The sequence below is a fragment of the Dicentrarchus labrax genome, unplaced genomic scaffold, assembly GCF_905237075.1.
Source record: "Dicentrarchus labrax unplaced genomic scaffold, dlabrax2021, whole genome shotgun sequence".
Classification (NCBI taxonomy): domain Eukaryota; kingdom Metazoa; phylum Chordata; class Actinopteri; family Moronidae; genus Dicentrarchus; species Dicentrarchus labrax.
In genome coordinates, this window is record NW_026136701.1 from 16,665,559 (window position 1) to 16,689,863 (window position 24,305).

The 24,305-nt window shown below is 41.3% G+C and overlaps 1 protein-coding gene across 19 annotated transcripts in view; it reads left to right on the forward strand.

Annotated features, from left to right (window-relative positions):
* The window catches only part of obscnb (obscurin, cytoskeletal calmodulin and titin-interacting RhoGEF b), a 53,762-nt gene extending 29,460 nt beyond the window's left edge, over positions 1-24,302 (forward strand). For 4 of the 19 annotated variants that reach the window (XM_051404070.1, XM_051404317.1, XM_051404398.1 and 1 more), the window contains 39 exons: positions 3,269-3,535; positions 4,013-4,291; positions 4,781-5,038; positions 5,316-5,582; positions 5,841-6,113; positions 6,412-6,435; positions 8,493-8,759; positions 8,983-9,258; positions 9,371-9,643; positions 9,934-10,224; positions 10,551-10,580; positions 10,801-12,132; positions 12,360-12,641; positions 13,027-13,108; positions 13,207-13,331; positions 13,475-13,672; positions 13,793-13,825; positions 13,931-14,029; positions 14,138-14,356; positions 14,498-14,531; positions 14,657-14,709; positions 14,859-14,957; positions 15,894-15,950; positions 16,762-16,901; positions 17,207-17,407; positions 17,518-17,594; positions 17,675-17,845; positions 18,002-18,161; positions 18,359-18,475; positions 18,559-18,723; positions 18,825-18,983; positions 19,091-19,268; positions 19,386-19,499; positions 19,664-19,831; positions 20,087-20,189; positions 20,301-20,430; positions 20,652-20,745; positions 21,290-21,332; positions 21,781-24,302. In XM_051404070.1, coding sequence (XP_051260030.1) covers positions 3,269-3,535; positions 4,013-4,291; positions 4,781-5,038; positions 5,316-5,582; positions 5,841-6,113; positions 6,412-6,435; positions 8,493-8,759; positions 8,983-9,258; positions 9,371-9,643; positions 9,934-10,224; positions 10,551-10,580; positions 10,801-12,132; positions 12,360-12,641; positions 13,027-13,108; positions 13,207-13,331; positions 13,475-13,672; positions 13,793-13,825; positions 13,931-14,029; positions 14,138-14,356; positions 14,498-14,531; positions 14,657-14,709; positions 14,859-14,957; positions 15,894-15,950; positions 16,762-16,901; positions 17,207-17,407; positions 17,518-17,594; positions 17,675-17,845; positions 18,002-18,161; positions 18,359-18,475; positions 18,559-18,723; positions 18,825-18,983; positions 19,091-19,268; positions 19,386-19,499; positions 19,664-19,831; positions 20,087-20,189; positions 20,301-20,430; positions 20,652-20,745; positions 21,290-21,332; positions 21,781-22,900 — 8,258 coding nt within the window. In that variant the 3' untranslated portion in view covers positions 22,901-24,302. Of the gene's footprint in view, positions 1-293; positions 561-716; positions 984-1,332; positions 1,600-2,058; positions 2,329-3,268; positions 3,536-4,012; positions 4,292-4,780; positions 5,039-5,315; positions 5,583-5,840; positions 6,114-6,411; positions 6,436-8,492; positions 8,760-8,982; positions 9,259-9,370; positions 9,644-9,933; positions 10,225-10,550; positions 10,581-10,800; positions 12,133-12,359; positions 12,642-13,026; positions 13,109-13,206; positions 13,332-13,474; positions 13,673-13,792; positions 13,826-13,930; positions 14,030-14,137; positions 14,357-14,497; positions 14,532-14,656; positions 14,710-14,858; positions 14,958-15,893; positions 15,951-16,761; positions 16,902-17,206; positions 17,408-17,517; positions 17,595-17,674; positions 17,846-18,001; positions 18,162-18,358; positions 18,476-18,558; positions 18,724-18,824; positions 18,984-19,090; positions 19,269-19,385; positions 19,500-19,663; positions 19,832-20,086; positions 20,190-20,300; positions 20,431-20,651; positions 20,746-21,289; positions 21,333-21,780 lie in introns of all 19 variants that reach the window. The other 15 variants (XM_051404564.1, XM_051404650.1, XM_051404733.1 and 12 more) reach the window with 8 other exon arrangements.
* The last annotated feature ends 3 nt before the right edge of the window (positions 24,303-24,305 follow it).

Here is a 24,305-nt window from a genome sequence, read left to right on the forward strand (position 1 = left end):
TGCTGTTGTCTCAAGATAGGAATAATTAAGAGCTATATTTAAACAGACTTGATTAATCGTTGCTGGCCCCCTGTTTTGAATTGAATGGAAGAATGGCATTTGTGTTGTTGTATGTTTGTGTATGTGTGTGTACATAAAAGCAGCCATATGTTTTTATCAAATGCTTAGTCAGGTAAGTTAAAAAATAGTATATTTCTGACAGAGCATACTGTAGTCTTCATAGTGTCTCATTTGAAAGTCTGCAAGTCACAACCGTACACATCGACATCTTATCTAATTGATTCAATTCCCAGTTCTTCCAGTCGTAGTCATTCAAGACCTGGAGAGCCAGGAGGCTGAGGATGGAGGCAGTGTCACTCTGTACTGTGAGTTTTCTAAACCTGGACTGCCCGTAGAGTGGAAGAAGGAAACTCAAGTCCTGAGTTGTGGAGAAAAGTACCAAATGCAACAAACGGGGTTCAGTTATAAGTTACAGATCTTCGATTTGAGACCTGGAGACACAGGAAGCTACTCGTGCTGTTCAGAGGACACAATAAGCTCGGCCTCTCTTGTAGTAAATGGTAGGATGGAGACCATGTCACAGTCTTTTGCAGTCTTCTGCCATCAAGTCTTTCCTTTCATTTTTTAATTCCCTCTTCTTTATCTCACTGTTTCTTTTTCATCACCATTCTTGACTACTGTAGATAAACATCTGGTTATTTCCTTTCATTCATCAGCTGCCCCAGTTATTTTCACAAAAGAGCTTGAAAACCAAATGGCTGATGAAGGGAACAGTGTAACCCTGCACTGTGAGCTTTCTAAACCTGGTGTTCCTTTGGAGTGGAGGAAAGGAGAACTTGGTCTTTGTCCTTGTGCCAAGTATGAAATTAAACAAGCAGGACACCTGGGTACACTAGTAATCCATGATGTAGACCCAGAGGATTCTGGGAGTTACACATGTGACAGTGGTGACTGTCAAAGCACTGCACAGCTAGCTGTGAAGGGTACGCTTGATAATTTATAAACTTGAATATAAGTTATTTCTATATAAATAGTTAGAATAAATAAGATTTTATCTTAAATAATCTGAGTTAATGTTGGTTGTTTATACATTATTGTGTATCATTGGTATGTGATGAAAACCAAAAATACAGAAGAGGCTTCCCTTTTCTGGCATTTTAATAATGCTTAAGCTATCAGTGACTATAATCAATAGGGAATGTATGTACTCACTTCTACCTCTGCTACTTACTTTTTGAATCAACACAACAGTTTTATGTGTATAGCGGGGCTTTAAATTGTGCCAGTTTTCTCTTGGCCGTCCTAAAATGTCCTCAATTTCCTCTCCTATAGCCCAGCCTGTGCTTTTCAAAACCCAGCTGCAGAACCTTGAAAGACAGGCAGGGGAGAGCGCTAGTTTTCGCTGTGAGACCACAAAGCCGGGAGCTATTGTGGTCTGGAGGTGTGGCGACAGGGTGCTTGTATCCAGCAGCAAGTATCACCTGAAACAGGAAGGAACCATTGTGGAGCTTGTTGTCTATAAGCTGCAGAGAGCTGACTCAGGAGAATACTCCTGTGATACCGGCAGCCAGAGGACTTCAGCTGTCCTCATTGTGCAGGGTAGGAGCTGGCTATTTAAGACCTTTTCATGCACCCTCTGGAGTCACCTCTTTCTGCGTGTCCCACATCACTCCACCACTTGAGCATGGCGATCTTTCATCTGAAGAGCCTGTTTGCTCTCTTCTTGCCGGCATATAGATGTTCAAGTGTTGTTTCTCATCCCACGTGTGTTCTTGTTTTGCTGTTCACTGTTTTCAAAGCACTTGTAGTTATTCACACAAACAAATTTCTGTTGAGTTTGATCACCGATCTCATCTCATCTTTTGTGCCCATCTCTGGTCTTTCTTCACAAACATTAACATTAACACCCTTTATTGTTTTTCTTCACTTGATACTCACAATAACAGCTCATCATGAATCTTTATATATTTAATCACACCTTGAATTATATCTTTGCCAAGCACGTGCTCACTTCAGACAAATATTTAACTATTCTGCTGAAATGTATTTGTCAAACAGAGGTCGAGGTTAACATACTGAAATTCTTGGAGAGCTGCGTTGTTTACGAGGGTGAAGACGTCCGCTTTGAATGTCTGGTCTCTCACGAGGAGGCACCTCTGGCCCAGTGGAAACTCCAGGACGTCCCTCTACAGAATAATGAAATGAACCTGATTAACGCCGAAGGCCGTGTACACAGCCTCACACTCAGAGGCGTCACCACAGCTGACTCAGGGACAGTCACTTTCACAGTGGGTAACCACACTTCCACTGCTTCTCTGACAGTCAGAGGTAAGGGGAATATGCATTTTATTTCTTGGGATGAGAATAAATACAGTAAAGTAACATTTGAACTTCATATATCATTTGTCTTTATCATCTTCCTTGTGGGACACTTTCCGTTGTTCTTTAAGATCATCACAGAAGATGGATGCTTGTGTTTTCCTAAGGCTCCTTTTTTATTTTATCTTTCCACTTTATACTGACTTTGTTTGTATTTGTATAAAATCTGCACTTTACTTCATTTTCCGTCACATTTCTACAGTGTGCATGTTCACTCCTCTTTCCATCGAACTGACCATATTTCACTTTTACATTTCAATTTGGTATTCAAATTACATATTGGTTATGTTGATCAATATGCTTTCTTGTAATTCTTGTTTACAGCAAGTTTTCTGCACGCAAACTAAACTCCTGTTGTTCATTTATTGAATTTCTGTATTGTTGTGGTGACCTAGTGGTGTAAGACACTGATGGATGTTGTCAATGTCCCAGGTTCGAGTCCTGCCAGGATACTTGTGTTGCATGTCACCCCCAATAACTCCTCCTTCATGTCCTGTCACCTCTAAAGGAAAACATCCCCACAAAAATAAACAAAAGCATTTTTAGTATTTGTATTTTGTCTTAGCACTCTTGAATCTTCTGTGTTGTTTTATGGTGCTCACACATTATGTATGGCATGGTTATTTAGTGATTCACCATATTACAATAGCTTAATTTGTGGCTGGATTTCTGATTCAGTCTATAAGTCTTTAACCACAAACTTGTGGTAGATAAACCAGTGACTTAACAATTATTTTCATGCTCTGGTTTAAGCGTGTTGATGGTATGGAATTGGTAGAATTGTGAGTATTAATGTTGCTTATGAGTACATTTGTGTTTTGTGGTGGCCGTGTTTACCTTAGAAATTGTTAAAATAATTAATCCTAATTAATAATGGTCTTTCTGGCAGCCACACCTGTGCTGTTCAAGAAGGAGCTGGAGAGTCAAGAGGCCATTGAGGGAGACAAGGCCACCCTGTCCTGCGAGACATCCAACCCCGACTGCAAGGTGACCTGGCTGAAGGGCTCAACTGTGCTCATCCATGGGGAAAAGTACAGTATGGAGCAGAATGCCACCACCCACATCCTGATCATACACAACGTGAATGTGAAGGATAGTGGAGAATATATCTGCGATACAGGGGACAAGAGAAGCACTGCTACCCTGACTGTGAAAGGTAACAGAGCACATCTTCATCTCATCTATGTTCTCTTGTCTCCTCTTGTCTTCATCGTTCCTGAAGTTCATTTTACACATCCCTCCCATTAACAAGCACTGGATCATATCTTCTACTCAGCATCTATGTCTCTCGGATTTCATAGTCCTTGAGTTATAAGTGTGATGTCTTAGTTGGCATGTAGTTTGAGTTTTACATAATTATCTGATGCTACTCATTCTACTATATTTGCCTTGATATTTTTGTGGGTCATCACCTTACAGATACAGTGAATGGACTTTAACGGAGGTTTGTGCAATTTCTAGTATTTGGTACAGTTGAGTTTTTCTGTAAAATCGAGTACTACTGAAGTTGCCAGTTGTCAAACTTTACTTATTAAGTAAGTAAATTAGATTCTTGGTCACCTTCTTACTGATGCCTTCTGGAAATTCTGCTGAGATCTGATCACTGACCTCCCATCATCCCATTCACCCTCAGAGCATGTGAGCATCCTACGAGAACTCTGCGATATTACTGTGATCACTGGGCAGGATGCTGTCTTTGAGGTTGAGCTGTCACACTCTGGCGTGACAAACGGGGAATGGTGGCTTGGGGACAACATCCTCCAAAATAACGATCTGAATCAAATGAGCAGCCAGGGCAGAGTGCACCGTTTGGTCCTGAAGATGGTGACCACAGATGAATCAGGGGATGTTGCCTTTGTAGTGGGAGAAGAGAAGACTGTGGCTTGTCTCCTGGTGGAGGAGAAACCCAAAGGTAAAGGAGATAACATGGTCACTAGAGATTTTTACTCCTTACATCCATTTCCATCGACCATCAGCTTTGTCTTGGCAAATGGAAATCTGCTGGCACCATCATCTTCACCATCCTAACGTTTTCCATTCGTTGCATTTAGCTAACACAAATATTGCTACGAAAGGAGATAAACTACTTAACACTCTAATTTGTAGAGTATTTTCTTGAAGATGGATTGCTTTCAGCACTCATTTTAAATTTTACTGATTGATAGCTTTGTTTCTTTTTACAAAATTGAAATCAGTATATTTCTGATGAAGTTATCAGATCTTTTATCACTATGCTGTAAAGTTTGTGTTAGCATAGTAATAGTCACTGCATGCATGCATGTTTTTATGTTTGTAGCTTTATTAATTATTTATGCAAGGGTTGTGAAGGAAGGGAAAAGGAAAAGCCTGCATATAAATGCTACCATTATTAAATCTAGTTTTGGGTTTCCCATATCTACAGTGCTAATACTAGAGAAGCCACACAACACTTTGGCATTAGAGGGTGAAACTGTCACTCTGGCCTGCACCATCTCTGACCCCAAGGCAACTGTTACCTGGACCAGAAACAACGTGGTCATCCAAGCAGGTCTCAAGTATGACCTGAAGAAGAACGGAACATTCCACCAGCTTCGTATCCACAACCTGGTGCCTGATGACTCAGGAACGTACACCTGTAACACTGGAGATGCACAGTGTGATGTCTCCTTGACTGTGGAAGGTAAAGACAGATGCCACCTCTAAAAAAAACAAAAAGTTCCCATTCACCTCGATCACATTCAAGAATGTGGAGCAAGATATGATTGAAATGAACAGCTGAAATATTCTTGAACTTCCACTTCCCGCAACCATACACCCAGTCTGGCATCATTGTGCATCAGCAAAAGTTTTATCTAAAGTCCCTTCAGAGATGTTTGTCTTGTCATCTCAACTATTTGATGGCAAACGTTCCATCTCAACATCTGATGCCAAACTTTCCCATTTTAAATTCTCACCAGGTGCTCCAGTGTTTTTCCGCAAAGAGCTCAAGAACCAGGACGCCATAGAGTGTGATGATATTACTCTTCGCTGTGAGATGTCTAAGCCAGGTGTTCGCGTTGAGTGGAGGAAAGGAGGCATGGTCCTCCAGCCCGGTAAGAAGTATGAGATGAGGCAGGAAGGGTGCATTCACGAGCTCTGTATGCGGAACCTGGAGCCTGAAGACAGTGGCTACTACACGTGTGATGCAGGAGACCAGCTGACTACAGCTTCTTTGGCAGTGCAAGGTAGCCAATCTCAATACTGTTGCGTCCGTTTAGTTAAGGCTAATTAGTTTGATTCTGACTGTATTCTACAATTTATTTTTACAAATAGAATAGTAGGGTTTTTTTTTAGGACTGCCTACGTCTTTGTAAACTGTGATGATGCATGATGTTCTGTCCTTTCTGTCTTGTATTGTATGTTGCTCTGTCGAGTAGATATAGTGCTGATAACGAGTAACTCAGAGGCTCAGTACATGTGTATGTGTGTTTTTCACTCAACAGTGAAAGAAGTCTTCATTGTGTGTGGTCTTAAGGCCACTGACGTCTTTGTTGGAGAATGGGCAACCTTCTCCTGCCAGCTGTCTGGTAGGGCACCTGGCAAGGTGCAGTGGTGGCTGGATGGCACCTTGCTGGAGAACAGCCCCAGTAGTGAGATAGGGCTGAGCCAGGGCCACATCTACACACTCACCTTAAAGAACCTGGCTACAGATGACTCTGGCACTGTCACGTTCAAAACTGGCAGCTTAACATCAACCGCCAAGCTCTTAGTCAAAGGTATCGTGTTATAAAGATAATCAGTAGAGACTGATAAGCAATATCTTAGTCCTTTTAGACCCTGCAGAATTTTAATTCAATTATAAACACAATATTTGTAGTTTATTTTAAATCCAAATTTGTGTTGTTGTAAAGTGTAACTAATTGCCATATTCTGCATAAGTTTGATTTAAAATAGTATGCATACCAAATTTCAACTGATTACTCAAAGATTGTCCAAACAAAAAAAACCAAAAAAATGGGTGCAATTCTTAAAGAGTAAGAGTAAATATACCATGTATTATGATGTTTTCTGCAGGGTTCCTTAAAAAGTTTGCAGTTCGTGAGTAGATTAGTAGATATTTTTACATTACAGTGCTTCACCGTGCATGAGCAGCATTGTTTTCTAATTTCATCAATAATAATAATAATGGCGGTAGAGAACTCCATGCTGTATGCTTTGTTACAACCAAAACATACAACTGGGTGTAGCACCACAGCAAAGTTTTATTAGATTAGGGCAGAGTAACATCTAAACCCATTATCAATTAATTTAATACAAAAGTATTATTTAGGTTAATTTTATTTCTGCTCCTCTTTTGGATTATCTCTGAATCTTTCCTATGTGTTGTATATTGGGCTGCTGAAATGATAAATCAATGATAATCACGATTATGTTTCTCACTTTTGAGATTATTTATCTCAACTATTCATCCATCTTTGGGAACAAAGGGGTTTTATAGTTCTTGAACTTCAGCCATGTGACTAGTGAGCTGTCCAAGGGTGTAGCCCATCTAGGATTGGGTCCAGCCCCCGTACAACCCTCAAGGATAAGTGCATAAGCGATATATTTTAATGTACCCCTAAAATACACATCAACCATTTACCAACTATGACTGTACTTTTGTGTGATTGGCAAGAATCTGCTACTATTGGTGGCTGCTCTGCTAGATTTGTTACCAACAACGCAAGACCAGAAAATGACATACTCCTTCATTGCCAGCTATAAACCTTGTGGGTACATAAACACACACACAGTCCTCAACTGTTGTCTGTTGGCATTTGTTGTTTTCCCTGTTGACAGATTGAAGGCTTTTATCCCAGGCAGAACTAATCTGACATAAAGTCAGATCGGTCCACATTCAAACTTTGCACTGGACTCTCTTGTTGTCTTCATTCATCAAGTCTTATTCATCCCCAGGATGAGGCTAGCAACAACAGGGTGTTGCTGCTTGTTCACTGATGTCTCTGATGTCTCCCTGCAGTTTTGCAGATTTCTGTGCAGTATATATGAACCAGTGTCCTTTAGTTTGGATAAATGAACTCTTACTTACAAGCTTGCGTTACACACCATTCAGACGTCTCTCTGCCTTTCCATCCAAAAAAGAATCTGTCAAAAACACATGGGAGACACACTGCACCAAAACTGAGAGTCTTTTCTTAAAGTGTCATCCGAGGTACATTCATGGATTGTGAATGACCGTGCAAGTGAATGATTGTGCCAGTTCTGTCACTAGCAGATGGCACTGTAGAAGTGTTACTGGAATCATCTTTTAAAAGGAGTTGATTAAAATGTTTTCGGGAATTCCCTTTAACTATGTGGAAGTGAAAGTGCCATTGCGTGAAGCTACCACTGTGTTTGGGAAGAAGAGACTGGTTAATCACAACATGCCAGAAACATACATCTGAACATGCACTGTTAAATTTTCAGGTGTATCACTGTTGAATTTGAATGGTAGAACCTTAATGCATGATCGTGATTATTATATGGTTAAATGTGCAGCCCTATGTTTACATGTCTCTTGGTAATGTAAATGATGAGTAATGCAAATTTGTTGATTGCATTCAATGGATACCATACAGGAGGCTTGGTTTTATCTAAGCTTTATTGTACAGAGTTAGTGAACCACTGAGTAATCACAACAGAAATGTTGTGTTAGGAAAGTGCTGCTCCACCCATCCATAAAGGCCGGCTGCTGTTGAATACTCACCTTCCATTCACCTCCCCTATCCCATCCCACCAAGGCCTGTCCCTAACCCTCAAGCACTAAAACCTCTAACCCTCCTTCACCTACTAGTGGCAGTTCTATCCACTTATCACCCCCTCCTTTCTCATCAGCTGCCAGCACGTCTGGAGCCTTGCAGTTGGGCTTTTTGACCCCCCTATTTATTTTGTCACATGGGACAGTACCGTGGTCACAGTGGACATTGAAATATACTTAAAGGCTTTAAGACTTACAAAGTATATATAATTTGTACGGGACAATCCATAAAAACATAGTATCACTCACAACATGCTTTTGGGGGTTATAAAGCCCATATGTCATTCGGCATGTCCTGCTCTTATCCTTATATGTAATGGCTAAGCCCTGACACTATGACCCCTGATCCAAACCTCAGATCCCACAGTTGAAGTGGTGAGCGAGATGGAGGACCTACGGGTAGTCGAAAACCAACCGGCCGAGTTCATCTGCCAGTACTCAAGGCCTGTCAAGGCTCAGTGGAAGAAAGACGGGCAGCCATTGCAGCCTGATGGCCGAAGGGTGGTAGTGGAGCAGGACTGGAATGTGGCTCGCTTGTACATTAGCCGTGTGTCCGCTGAGGACAGAGGCTCATACTCCTGTGAAGCACAGGGGACTTGCGTGGTCGCTTCACTTCATGTGGAAGGTGAGCTTCCCTCCACATGGAAAGAGCACCAACCTTTTTACGGAGTCTCCTCTGCTCCCCCATGTCTCACAGCCAAATACATTGATCACTTGCTGATCACACAGTCCGTTCCCTTTGTTGACAAATCCCAAATTTATTTGACTTCTTTATCATTGCAGTCTATTGAAAATCTTCTTTGATTGTGCTCTCTTTCTTTCTTCATTTTTCCATTTGTTTTCTACAGCCAAACCCATTGACATAGTCCAGGGACTGGAGAATGCAGAGACCTTCGATGGAGGTGAAGCGCTGTTTGAGTGCGCCCTTTCTCGTCCTGAGAGCAAAGATTGCCACTGGCTTCTTGATGGGAAACCTGTGAAGGAAACCCCCAATGCTGAGATTGTGACATTTGAGAGTGGTCGTCGTCACCTGCTCCTGCTGAAAGAGTTGCGCATTAAAGACAGTTGCACAGTGACCTTCAAAGCTGGCACAGCATCCACATCTGCCCAACTCTCTGTCAAAGGTCAGTCATCCAAGTGAACACCACAAGACTTAGGGGAAGGTGTATTTATAGCATCATCTTGCCTGAAATATACAAAGTTTTACATTTCATTCTGTGGATTTTCTCTCATAAGGTTGGCAGCTGGATGTTGTGAAGGGTCTGGAGGACAAGGTGGCTGCAGTGGGAGATAAGGTTGAGTTTTGTGTTGAGCTCACCGAGCCCGTCCCTGCGACAGAAGTAGCCTGGTATGCTAATGGCGTTGAGCTCAAGGCCAGTGACCTCTGGGCTATGAGGATTGATGGCTGTTCTTATCGCCTGGTCCTGAGACAGGCACCTCTTATGCCACAGCAGGAAATTACATTTGCTGCTAGAGATGCTCTCTCTTTGGCCAAGCTCACCATCATCAGTAAGTGTTTGACAAAAAAGTGTTTCTAGTATTTCACTTTTTGCATCATGAGAATTCATTTTTTAGATTTCAAATGTTAAAGGTTCTACGTAGAGAAGAGAGAGAGTTACACAAATCCTCTAAGTTAATAGAATCTCCAACTACTACTACGCATGGCAACTCTACATGTAACAGAATGGAGAGATAGTCTTGATACTGTATAAAACAGTACAACAGATAAACATTACAATCTGTGTAGATTAAATATAGCATTAAAAGCATTGAACCCCTGCTTTTATCCATACCAACAGCTGTACCTGATCCTCCAGAGGACCCAGAGGTCCTCAGTAAGACTACACAGTCTGTCGCCCTCTCTTGGTTCACTCCTCTACATGACGGAGGGAGTCCCATTCTGGGCTACAAGGTGGAGATGCGGCTGGTGGACAGTGCCCTCTGGCTTCCATGTCATTCTGAACCTGTTTGCAACACAGATTTTGTGGTCGAAAATCTTACCCCAGGCGGTGGCTACAGGTTTAGAGTGGCAGCTATCAACAGAGCTGGGATTGGAGAGCCTGTTGAGTTGCCTCAGACTGTACAGCTTGGTGAGTGGATGTGTGGTTTAGTTCATCAAATAGTGTACTTGGGTTTATTTGCTTGCCAGGGTATTTTGCTCATTATTGCCTTTTTACATGAACTGGAGATATGAGATCAAAGCCCTTGTCAGAAAGTCCCTGGTACTGCTGTTTGTAGTGCTATTAGTTATTTAAAATTGTAGAATTATTATGTATTTTATTGTCATATATAGACAGCTCTACAAATTTGCATTGTTTACAATATAATATTACAATGATAATAGCAGTATAGAGACATTTAAATGTTTTCTAAACTGATATGTAATATGTGTGTTTGTTTCATCATTGTTAAACAGAGACAGCCGCAAAGCCACAAACATGCCCAGGTAAGACATTGTTTGTTCTTCTGTGGTTATACTCCTCTGCATATGTATCCTTCTCAAACTGCATTTGAAGCCTTTAGGAATGTCTGTAATGCTTAGTTGGATTAAGTACAGGTTTAATTAGCATAGCATCAGTTACTGTTAAGTAGGTTTTGTGCTGTGAGTGTACAGACTAACTTTTTAAAACAACATAGTAACATTGAAAACTCCATTGTGGTTATAGATGCAGAGGCTAAACAGGTAGAGACTGAGATACTGGGGCAGCCCAGTCTGCCTCCAGAAGCTGCTGAAGAAGGTGATGTGCATGAGCTGTGGGAGGAATCGGCCAAGAAACGCCGCATGAGTCGAGAGCCCACTCTGGACTCCATCTCTGAACAACCCGAGGAGGACGGCAAAGGTGGTCAAAAGAAGTCAGAACAGACAGACGTGAAGGTGTCAGAGAAAGTGGAAACAAAATCAGGAGAGAAGGAGCAGACCATCGTGTCTAAGAAGCAGACAGAGTCCAACTTGTGCACCAGCTCTGAGGATGAGTCTGTTTCTGGGGGTCCAACACTTGTGTCCTACCTCAAGAAGAGCAGCAAGTCTGCTGTCACAGTGACCAATGAGTCAGAGACTCTGAGTGCTGAGAGGTTCTTTGCGCATTTCCAGATGGCAGAGGAGAAAACAGTGACTGAAGTGCAAACAACCACAATTCAGAAGACGGATGTAAAACAGGTGTCTACAGAGGAGACTATGGAGATCAGTAAAGAGGATGAGCCTGAGCTTAGAGAGGCTGCCATTAAGATTCAAGCTGCCTTCAAGGGCTACAAAGCCCGCAAGGACATGCGCCCTGTCTTTAAAGAGGTCTATAAAGACCAGACCAAGGAACCTAATGGCACCATACATCTAGAATGTGTGGCAGAAGGTAAACCTGATAAGGTGCTGTGGCTGAAGGATGGAGAACCACTGACGGATGGAAAGCACCACCATATTGATATCTACAATGATGGTACCTGCTCACTGGTCATCACTGCCATCACAACAAAGGATACTGGGGTTTACACTTGTGAGGTCACCAACAAGTATGGAGTGTCTTCTCACAGTGGTAAGGTCACAGTAGGAACGGCGAGAGAATCGTCCGGGCGACGGCCACTGACTGTGGGCTACAGCGCCGACAGCGAGCCCGAGAGCTCCTCAGGTAGTGAGATGGATGAGTCACTGAGGCAGGCAAGCAGACGTCTCCGGCGCCTTCTTCGCACACGTCTTCCACCAGATGTTGAGGAAGAATCATTTGTCAGCGCAGATGAAGGAGACATGCGTCCCCCAGATCCCCACTCTTACCGGGAGGATGACAATTACATCTACATTCGCTTTGATTCACGGAAGGAGGCCGAGGTTGCCTCAAAGAGGTTCCAGGAGATGTTTACAGTCCATGGGGTTCCCGTGGAGACCACCATCATGGAGGCAGGCCATCTCAAAGTGGAGCTGCGAATTAGAAAGATGGGCTACACGCAAGATGGCACGGAGACCCCCACACAAGATAGACAGCCTTCTGTACTGATTGCTGGAGCCCCGGGTAAGAAACGTATGATCTCTCTGTAAGGATTATTATAGCATTTTTGATACACTTTCTAAATCTGTTAATATAATCATTGTGACAATATCATGTATATTTTTGCAAATAAAAGTGATAATATATCAAATAACATCAACTTTCTGCCCTGTTGTGTGCTTACAATTGTGTGTGATTTTATGTGTGTTGTAATTTTAAACTTTTGGGTTTTCTGAATATTTGTTATCCAGCTGCCCCAGTCTTCTTGACAGAACTACAAAGTCAGGATGTTCCAGACGGTTATCCAGTCAGCTTTGACTGTGTTGTGATTGGCAAGCCCCCTCCCACTGTTCGCTGGTATAAGGATGGAAAACTGCTGGAGGAGAATGACCATTACATGATCAATGAAGACCAGGAAGGCTGCCACCAACTCATCATTACCACTGTGCTGCCCACTGACATGGGCGTCTATCGTTGCACAGCTGAAAACACCAGCGGCATTGCAGCTACTAAGGCTGAACTCAGAGTTGACAGTGAGTCAAGTTTTTGCCTGGCAAAGCCATATCTTTTTCTCTTTTCCGCTACACATTAAACCAACATCTGGGTGCAGGCACGCTGAAGTACTGATTTCACAGAAATGAGAGCCACCAAAATATTACCTTTTCATTACATTTAGAGTTAACATACCTAGTTGATGTTATATAACAGTTTAAGAGTATCTAACATCTGCATTTTACTTTAACCCGTAACCATCTTAAACCTTAAACTTTTTAACCTGAAACAAAATCCTAATCCTAAAGTATCTTAAAAAATGTGGACTGGACAAAATGTCCTCACATTGAGAAAGTATGCAAGCACACATTGACACACAAATTGTCCCTGATTTCATGTATAATGTACATCAATCTTTTCTATCAGTGTCTTGCAGCTCCGATTATGACACTGCCGCTGATGCCACTGAGACATCTTCCTATGTCAGTGCCAAGGGCTACATGTCCAGGTGATTTTACTGTTACATGGTACAAAATATTGATAAATATCTTTCATAATATAAATAAATACTGAATTTGTGAGGTGTACTGTTCTGTTCTCCTTGAGCAGGGAAACAGAGACATTTGAGTCTGTAGCTGAAGATGATCAGCTGCCACAAGTTGTGGAGGAGCTTCATGATGTTCATGTCAGTCCAGGTGCACCAATTGCTAAGATGCAGCTCAGACTAAAGGGTAAGTTTATTAAGCAATATTTATAGGCAATTCATCTGAGGCAACCAAATAACAGCTTATTGTAACAGTCGTATAAATGAAGTAAAGACACAGACAGTTGCCTATGGAAAATGTTGTTACTGAAGTCCCTTTTGTCTACCCAGGCTTCCCCAAACCCAGAGTTTACTGGTTCAAGGATAGCCAGCCTCTGCGACCTTCAGAAAGGATTATGTTGCTATCAAAGAGAGATGTTCATAGCTTGGAGATCCTGGAGGTGAAGAGAGAGGATATGGGGGAGTACTCTGCTTACATCAGCAATGTGGCTGGTTCTGCTTACTCCTCTGCCCGACTGATAGTTCTGAGTATGTAAACGCCTGAATAGTCGCCTTAACAAAAAAGCCTGAAAAACTGTATTTCACGTTTTTTTTAAGATTATAACTTGCAGTCAAGATGTTTAGAGTAACTGTGTTTTTCTTTAACAGGTCCTGGGGAGATTATGCCACAAGATAAACACGGTAATTTGATATTTATCCTCCAATCTTGGCACCACTAACTACTTTAGTTTATAAAATAGTATATTATAAGTGACTATGCTTTTGTTTTACGCCATGTCTTCACAGACCCCAAAGAGCCCCTGGTGCCACCCCGCTTCATTGAAAGGTTCAGCAACAGGAAGGTGAAACAAGGAGCCAGCATCACTCTGTCTGTAAAAGTAGAAGGTTTGTGATTTTAACATCCGTTACACCTACAGTAACCTGGGGACATCCTAATCCATGTGTGTTTTATCTTGTGTTAAAAACTCTCAATCCTCCCCTTTACTTTTTAAGGATCTCCAACTCCCATGGTCTCCTGGCTAAAGGAGGAATCAATGGAAGATGTCCTGTGGATCAAGCCTGATACCAAGGGATACAAAATAGCAAGCTCAGGGCGCCAGCACAGTCTCATCTTGATGGACGTGGGCACAGAATACACTGGCGCCTACACCTGTATTGCCACAAATAGGGCAGGACAGTCCATCTGCACTGCCCACCTCGAGGTTGATGACAGTAAGGAAAGCAAAGACATCTAGGCGGTTTTTACAGAAAATATATTGACCTTTGAGTATCTTCATAAACACTAACTAGAGTGAAAACCTCTTACCACCTTTTATTGTAATTGTATATATGTGTTTCCCCCCTTTCCCCTAGCACCACAACCAAAGAGAGAGTCCAAACCCTCAGAGTAAGTTTTTCTTTTAGATTTGAGATTCATAGTAGCATTGCAAATTAAAAAAAAGATGAGTGTACAGTACATTTTGAATACATGCAAATATATGAAAATGTGATTTAATATTTAATTTTCCTCAGGGTTCTTGGGATTACAGTTAGTCCTCCAGAAGAGGAGGCTAGCCGGGGAAAAGGTGAGAGATCACCTTATACCTGGCATATATTATTTATATATATATATATATATATATATATATATATATATATATATATATATATGTATTATTGTCTATATTTATAGTAACATAAATGTGTGTTCTCTCCTATTTTTGTGTGCCATAAGAGGGTAAAATGCCCTACTTAGGTGAAGTAGGCACAGAGGAATTCCTTATGAAACTCACCTCGCAGATCACTGAAATGGTATCAGCAAAGTTTACCCAAGGTAAGTTTATGTTATGGACCGTTTATATTGTATTCACAGTTTAAAGTAATTCATAGCAAAAATATTGAGCAATGTTAGAATATGTCAGTTGATTAAATTGTTAAGTGTTTCTATAAACCAAGCTTAAAGTAACATATTCAAGTCTGGTTTCAACCAAGATAAAGCAATGATTATGTTAGCAATTGACCACATTCAAATCTAGTGATCAGGACAGTAGTAGATTAGAATAAACGGTGAACACTCAATCTGCATGTCCAACTAATATCCCTACCTGGGGTACCCCTGGTGGTAGGATGTGATGAAATAGATTAACAGATTGTTTTAATCAGTGTGAAATTAGACATCATACATCCAGCAAGCTAACTGTGACCAGATAACATATGGTTGGTGATTTAAATGTTGTGCCTTCATGCCTTCACCCAGAGGATGACCCTTTCTCTTAAAATCACCTGTTGTTGTCTGTGGTTGGAATTAAATCCTTTGCTATGTTATACAGAATAGTCGTATACTGATACTGCAGTTGAATAATGAATGGCTTTGCTTGTCACTTATGCTAAAGATGCCAAACGTATGAAAAGGATCCACATGTTGGATACAGTGCTTCTGTGTTTTGTTACATGCCAGTCAGGTTTGGTTGGATTCTAGTGAGTTAATTCTGATTATTCAAGAATGGTAAAAGTGTTATTTTGTGAATGTTTTAGCACTTAATTTTGAATTAAATTTCCTATTTAAGGTCCACACCAAACTTGACAAAGAAGTGTTCATTTCCTGCTTTTTTAGTGCTTGTTTTTCAGCATGTTTTTGCTTTATGCACGAGTATATGACTTAAAACCTCTCATTGCTTCATATAGACATAATTTATTTACCACTTTTACATCCATCAGTTTAGCAACCCAACCAATTAAATGCTCATCCAATCATGAATTTGTTATTCAGACAGCTTACAGAATCACGAAGTGCTCCAGTGGATGAAATCTTGGCCCAAAACTACCAGTATGTATCCCAAGTGCATCAGCTTCACAATTAATATCCATTTTTACATTGAGGTAATTTTGTAGCATTAGATTACTCAGAAGGTGACTTGTGGAAGCAATTTTGACTTACATTTCCTTTTACATACAGAAAAAAACATGTATTATATATAATGGTGGAGTAAGAACAGTTTTCTCTAGTTCAAAAGTCTTTTTCTCCTTTATAAACTCCTTATGCTTCATCTGCCCTTTTTTTTCAAATGGGTTTCAAAATGAGTTTGAAATTTGTTTCACCAAATTATAGCTGGAATACATGCCCACAGACAGACATGTATATGGAGAGCTCAGATAATAACTGTTATCTGTACTGTAGCTTTTCTTGCATGTTGTCCTAATACTAACATAGTCATAGCAAAGCATTTAGAATGAAATGATTGTTGTGGACTTTTCTCAAAACATATGTTATTGTTTAAGAGTAAAATCTAAAATGACATGCTTTGAGGAACATTACCAAGTAAATAAGCACCAGTAGATGCCAGCAGAGAGTTAGGCTTATTGTTTGAAATGGGATTTTGAGGAGATTGGTCCTACCTCAGCTCTGACAAACTAGGAGGAGTGGGTACTAATAACTGTTACCATATTAAAGCCAAAAACTGATTTCTTTTCATGTTGAGTAAAGTATGATAATCCCTTCCTTGCTGGAACATCACGTTTTTATGTTACATATCAGTGCTAAGCTAAAAATATAGCTTATTTTAATGGTACATTCTCTAGTTCTTTGCACTACTGACCGGTGTTCCTCTGACTTACTCCCTCCGTCATTGCTGCCCCAGCTTCATTACGCGTACCAGGTGCTGACAGTGACGACGAGACCAAGACCCCTTCTCCATCACCTCACCACGGTCGCTCTCGTCCTCCCTCCCTCATTGCTGACTCCTCCTCTGAGTCTGATGAGGGGGATGCCAGGGGGGAGGTGAGATATGAAAGTTCTCAGTGTGATATTTTGATGTCCAGAACTGTTTTACCATAAACCTCAGTGTTTGCCTTGGCCATAGATATGGGGAAATAAACATAAACATTTAATCTGGTAAGCACTTGAATGGTACATAAAAACGGAGACACCTGCACAATATGATGCAGTGCTGTACAATACTTTCAGTTCTGTGGTACAGATTATGTAAGAATAAATAGCATTACAACATACTGGATGTATATAATGTGATTACAGCATTTTGTGAAACCATATGTGTGCTTCATTTTTTATTTTTCCTTTTACAGATGTTTGACATCTATGTGGCAACGGCTGACTACAACCCCACCATAGCAAGCAAAGAATCCATCTCTCTAAAGGAGGGACAGTATGTTGAGGTTTTGGACTCAGCTCATCCACTCAAATGGTTAGTCCGGACCAAACCCACCAAAACTACACCATCTCGCCAAGGCTGGGTCTCACCTGCCTACCTGGACAAGAAACTCAAAGTATACTCATCCACCAACATACCATCTAAAATGTTATCATCAGTATTAATTTGTTTTCTTGAGGCCTTTGAATATTTTAAAAGTAATAGTAAAAATATGTATTCTTCCAGCTCTCTGCTGATACGGGTGATCTTCCAGAAACAAGTGTAGAGGAAGTGTCCGAGGGTGAATACAAGAGGAAATTATTGTAAGTAAAGTACATCTACACTCACCATGCAAATACTGGAACTAAAGGATGTGTCATAACCTACTATTTCTTGTCCCTAGCCAACTGATCCAAGACCTGATAAAAGGTGAATCAGAGTTCGTAAGAGAGGTAGACTTCTTTACCACCCATCACATGAAGCATACAGACAGCCCTGATGCTCCACCTGATGTCAGCAGCCAGAAGGACACCATATTCAGGAACATCGATGACATCAAGTCCTTCCATTGCAAGTGAGCTCACCTCTTGATGACTTGCCATTTTAGTCAGATATTTTAACAAAGAAGTTAAAGAACATCTGTTTTCCACACCCGGAGAAGATTCTCCTTTCTGAAAAATGTCCTAAAAGATTTGCAGTGCATTCACTTTCCCACAATTATTGTTTTTAGGGCATTCCTCCCAAAATTGAACGACTGTGACACAGATGATGATGTAGCCATGTGCTTCCTGAAGAGCAAAGAGGGCTTTGAGAAGTACCTCCAGTATCTTGTTGGTCAGGGTCAGGCTGAATCTGCAGTCAGTGACAAGACTGTCCACCGCTTCTTCAAGGTAACGCCAGAACTGTTATTGCTGCACTGGGTGGGTTGTGCACTGTGCAAGTCATTTGTTTTCCCCACCTAGTTAAAGCTGTAATATCTTTGGTATCTTATTACTATATACTTATACTTTATGTACTTGCTAGCTTGTAAATACATCACCATTAGGCTGACTGTAGAATTAAGAATGTTCCTTTCATGACATTGTAGGAGTACACTGAGAAAGTGCAAGCCACTGCAGACCCTGGAGATCCCCCTGTACGCAGCATCAACGCCTGCCTCCAACAACCGCTGGACAGGATTCAGAAGTACAAGGCCATCCTCAAGGTGACCGCTTTATATGCACAAACTTGGATCACTTGCATATCTACAGCAGTTTTATCCCTAAATCTCTTCTCCGCCATCTTCAGGAGCTCATTCGAAACAAGGCAAGAAATGGCCAGAACTGCTGCCTACTGGAAGAAGCGTACGCCATGGTGTCTGCACTCCCACAGCGCTCTGAGAATACACACCATGTCTCCATGATCGAGAACTATCCTGCCACGCTGGAAGTTTTAGGAGAGCCAATTAGACAGGTAGGTGGAGTTACTGTGGCATACCTGATTAGTACAGTGATTAGAGGCTTTGTTTGATTGTTTATGTATGTTGATTTATTTATTTTTTGTTTTGAAACCAGGGACCCTTCCAAGTGTGGGAAGGAGCTCCAGGAATTAGGACATCCTCTAGAGGTCACCACCGCCATGTCTTCCTGTTTAAGAACTACTGTATAATCTGCAAACCCAAGAGAGACAGCAACACTGATACACAAGCTTATGTCTTTAAGAACATGATGAAGGCAAGACTTTTAATATAACACCTTATTTTTTCTTTTTAACATTTTTTTCTTCACTGTCCTGATCTGCAGCCTAAATGGTCTTTTCTGTATTCTTCATCTTGTTGCAGTTGAATAACATTGATGTGAATGAGACAGTGGAGGGTGACGACCGTGCCTTTGAGATCTGGCACGAACGTGAGGACTCTGTGAGGAAGTACACCTTGCAGGCCCGAACTGTTACCATCAAGAATTCATGGCTGAGAGACCTCAGAGAACTGCAGCAGCGATACAGCATGCCTGCATGGAGTGAGTGGAACAAACAACTTTTTCTGTATCTTATTCTCTCTTTTATCAATCAGAATGTATTTTAATATTTTTACACTTAACCTTTAATAACCTAAACATAATAATATCCTTTTACAGGTCCTCCTGACTTTGATGAAATTCTGGCAAACTGCACAGCAGAGCTGGGACAGACAGTTAAGTTGGCCTGCAAAGCGACTGGAGTACCCAAACCTACAATCACTTGGTACAAGGGTACGTCAGCTGCACCACCTTTTTAGGCTATTTGCTCTTTTGTACAGTATAAAGACTAATGAGAGTAATGGTACACACCCTTAACCAGAGATTAACTTCAGCATACAAACAGCATCTGAGGCCAAATGCTTTTCATCAATGCACTGATTACTTGTTCGATGTAGATGGGCGTGCTGTGGAGGCAGATCCTCATCACATCATCATTGAGGACCCTGATGGTTCCTGCACACTGATCTTGGATAACATGACAGCAGATGATTCTGGCCAGTACATGTGCTTTGCCACAAGCTCAGCTGGCAATGCCAGCACTCTTGGCAAGATCACTGTTCAAGGTAAGTGGCATACAGTGTGATCGTATCCTAAAATACTGCTTTGATTTATAATTACAGTGTAATGCAACAAACAAAAATGTAATTAATGAGTCATACTGAAAACTGATTTTTTGGAATTTTGTGTGATTTTTGTGAAACCAATTTATTCTGTTAAAAGTTAGACAAGGGAGTTTCAGGGATTCAGCACACTCCAGCACTCATGACTAACCTCTATATTGTTCAAACATGTATTATATTGTGACATATATCTTGTAGTGCCGCCACGTTTTGTGAATAAAATGAGGAATACTATATTTGTCGCGGGTGAGGATGGTCAATTCACCTGCGTCATACAGAGTGCCCCCAGCCCCAAGATCAGGTATGGACACAACATTTTAATTTAATTCAGGACGTCCTTTGAAACTTCCGTTGCCCCATGTGTTAAGGTCTTCCTCTCTTCTCTGGCTGTGTGTATCTGTTTATGGCCAAGGTGGTTCAAGGACGGCAGGCTGCTGACTGACCAGGAAAAGTATCAGACCTACAGCGAGCTCCGTAGTGGGGTTCTGGTGTTGGTAATAAAAAACATGACAGAGAGAGACCTGGGACACTATGAGTGTGAGGTAAAAAAACAGACTTGAATCACAAATGTTATTATAGTGTCATTTAAACTAATATGTAGAGGGGGTGGAGTATAAACATTGCCTGTGGGCAGAAATTCTGTGCAACTCTCAATCACTTTTATTTGGCTTTATAATTGTATTTACACCCAAGAGTTGAAGTTAGCTGATGTCAATTAACAACAATCTTTAGGACTCTAAAAATATATTCCCTGCTTTTGCAGTTGTCCAACCGTCTGGGCAGTGCTAAATGTGCTGCTGATTTAGTTCCACCCTCTGCTGTGGCTCGCACTGGTGAGCAGGCCATCACTATTGAAGGTAGGAACTCTGTTGACTCTTTGTATAATATGCAATTTTTTCAGGCTGAATAATAATGCTTTTAATAAAGTTTATTAGTTAATGCATCTTATACTGTAGATCAGTGTTTCTCAACCATTTTACTTAAGCCCCTTTTCTGCCATTGAGTAAGCTGACGACTCCTGACTAAATCAGTATTCTGTATTCTGTATTTTGAACAATCATACATACTTATAAGGCTTCATTTTTGACAAATTCAGTATTTTCTTCTCCCTGACGCATGCCCTTTTTTATATTGGCTCTTTGGTTGTTTCAACTTTAAAATAGTAGTCTTCACTTTAATAACAAACGCATTTAGTTTTCTGCAGAGAAATGAATGAAATGCTAAGTTACAGGCTAAAAAGGTTTTCTAGCACTCCCTTAAATCAAGAATGCCTCACGACCACCTGTGAGGCTTTGGTGATCCTTAGTTGGGGTTGAGAACCCTAGGGTGGGGAACTAAATTTTGTAGACTAAGCCTGTTATTTTGTCTATTAAATATAATGTATTCTGCTTCCTCCCGTAGTTACTGAGCAGGAGACAAGAATACCAAGGAAAACCATCATCATGTAAGTGTCAACAGGCTAAAATTATCTTTGTGCCTGAAGCGTGTCTTACATGTTTTACTGCAGTAAGAAATGTTAGAAAATGTTTGTCTTAGACCGTAGAAATAATTTGTCAACACCAATAATCTACAAAGATATTTGTTTCAGGATGGATTTCCTCTAGTTGTTTGCTTTGTGATACAGATGCACTGAATGGTTTATTTTTGGCCTTGCTGTGTATGGCCCTGCTAAAAGATAAAAAGGATGTGTGTATGTGCTTCTTTCTGTGGCCCCATGTATGCATTGTTGTGTACTATTTAAAGCCTGAGTGCAAAAGGATTCTATCACAAGGATGATAAAAAGGATGGGCTGACTTTAACAGGCAACTTCATTACTGCAGCTCCTCACATAGCGTTGATAGATTTGCCTCCAACAGCTGTCTTATTGTGCTGTCTCTTTCTCTTTATGCCAGTGAGGAGACTATAACCACTGTGGTGAAGAACCCCCGCATGAGGAGGCACAGGTCCCCTGGCTTGACAGTTGCCGGAGCCCACCGCTCGGAGACCTCCACCCCAGAGCCCCCTGCAGCCAGGCTGAGGAGGATGCCCACTCCAAGAAAGACCACCATCCCGACCCTCTATGTTACTGAACCCGAGGGTGCTGAAGCCAGGGCCATGGAGAGCAAACCCAGGTGGGTTGAGGTAGAGGAGGTTATTGAGTATAAGGTCAATAAATCCCCCAGGCTGCCCAGGAGGAGAGGTATCTCACCGGCAGGGTCTGAACGTGCAGCCGCTTCCTCCAGACCCAGAAGATCTCTGCTGGAAAACCCAAACACGAACAACTCCAACAACAAGCTGGTGGAGCAGGCCCAGCTGCAGGGAGACGTCAGCAGCCAGCCGCTCGCCTGGGAAGAAGAGGAGAGTAATGTCACCTCTGATTCTGTCACCGGAATCACCGGAGAGCCACATGAGCTCTCATCTGTCCTCACTCCAGCTGGGGAGGACAGCGAGGACCAGGATGATCAACAAACTGTCATCTTCGAACCCGATGATGAAGATGATGATCATAACTTGTTCACAAAGCAGGAGCCTCAGATTCTGATGCAAGGAGGCCGCATCCTAACCCTCGAAGACTTGGAGGATTATGTCCCAGAAGAAGGAGAGACCTACGGCTCCTCCAACACCCACAACCTTGAAGCAGAAAAGCCCTGTGAGATCTCTGTGCTCCAGAGGGAGATTGGGGGGTCCACAGTGGGACAGCCGGTGCTCCTCAACGTGGGCCGGCCTGTCGCGGCCCCGAGGCAGAGAGGCGGCTTCTTCAGTCGCTTCAGAGAGCATCTCTCCAGCAACCTTTTCTCATCTGCTGTCCCCCAAGCCAGCGGAGCCCGGTCCAGGACAGAAAGGCATGTCCCCATCCAAGTGAGCCACGCAGAGCTGGAAGTGAAGCCTTCATACTGCTCGGAGGTGCAGAGGGTCGAGGGTGGGCAGCAGAGCTTTAAAACCAAAGTGTCAACTCAGACCTACGGCTACACATCAGTGGGCAACCCAGTTACTCTTCAAATTAGTGATAACCTTTATCAGAACCAGCAGTAGCGAACTATTTTTATTTGGAAGAACAAACCCTCTTAGTCTTAAATGGGGACATTTCTACTTAAATGAGACATATCCTGACCTGAAGTATATTTACTGCATTTGACAAACCATTCCATTTTAAAGCTGCCCATCAGAAAATAGGCTCATCCTTGTGAGTCTTTTTCTTGATAAATGGTTAGAGTCAGATGGTCTCTTAGGACGCGACGAGTTGGAAAATGTAGGTATAGCTATGTGACTGTAAGTCAGTCCCAAACGGCTGTGTTACAACTGCTTTATGATGTATATTGTGTACAATATACATGGTGAACAGAATCCAATAAATGAAGGTTTTAACTGATTTTACTGATGAACAATTTCATCGTCATTTTGTAGACGAAAATCACGTTTCTCTTGAACCTCACATCATGAACCTTGACCCACCAATATTAACCAATCCAAGCATTATCCTCAGTGGAGACTCTTGCTATAAACATAAACAAATAGTACAGAATATTCTGGTAGATATATTTTTTTTGGTTTTACTTTTGTACCTTTTAAGAAATGTTACCTTTTGCACTTTTGCAGTGCCTTGGATTCCTGGAGCAGCAAATGTTGGAGTTAATGACCATTAATGAGGTCATGTCTACATGTTTGTAGTCCAGTATTGCTATAAGTTCATTTAAATATTCAACACTGATTATGTAAAATTAACAACAGAACTTTGTTGACCGTTGTGGTCCATGGGGTGTTGTTTAAGTTTAATCAAAGATGTGCGGTCAAATTATAGTTGGTTTGGCTAAAATCAAACATAAGTTCACTTCTACTTGGTTGTTTGCGAATGATTTATTGTTAAGGTCAGACTGACAACCTGTTTCACATCAGATCTCTGTATTTGACTGCATTTACGTCATCTATTATTGTGAAACAGATGTTTCTACCATTAATTGTGTATTGAATGTTATACTCAGCCTTTTAGACATTTTGTGTCTGTTAATGCGGTGCAATTACCTGGGAATTCACAGAATATCACAGGGATATTCATATGTAAGGGCTAGATATTTAAACGAGTGACTGCATGTATTTGCTTTTCCAAAGCAGATGTGTTTATCGAGAGTAACCAGATCTTCAATGTTGTATTGATTGCAAGAAAATGTTTATGCAAAGTACTTGAGCTCACAGAATTTACTACCTTTTCAATGATATTTAAAAAGTGAGAATACAATAACTGTCCCTTAAAGATTTGTGTGTTTGTGTTGTTTTTAAAAAGTCTTTTAGTCAGTTACAAGGATCCTGTTATGTATTATTATTAAAGCACTAACAGATTGTAATTGCTTGTACTGTACATGTGTAGTTTTTGGAAACATGTTTGAGTACTCAGTGTTAAATCTGAATTAAATAAATGTACTGCAAATAATAACTATAACCA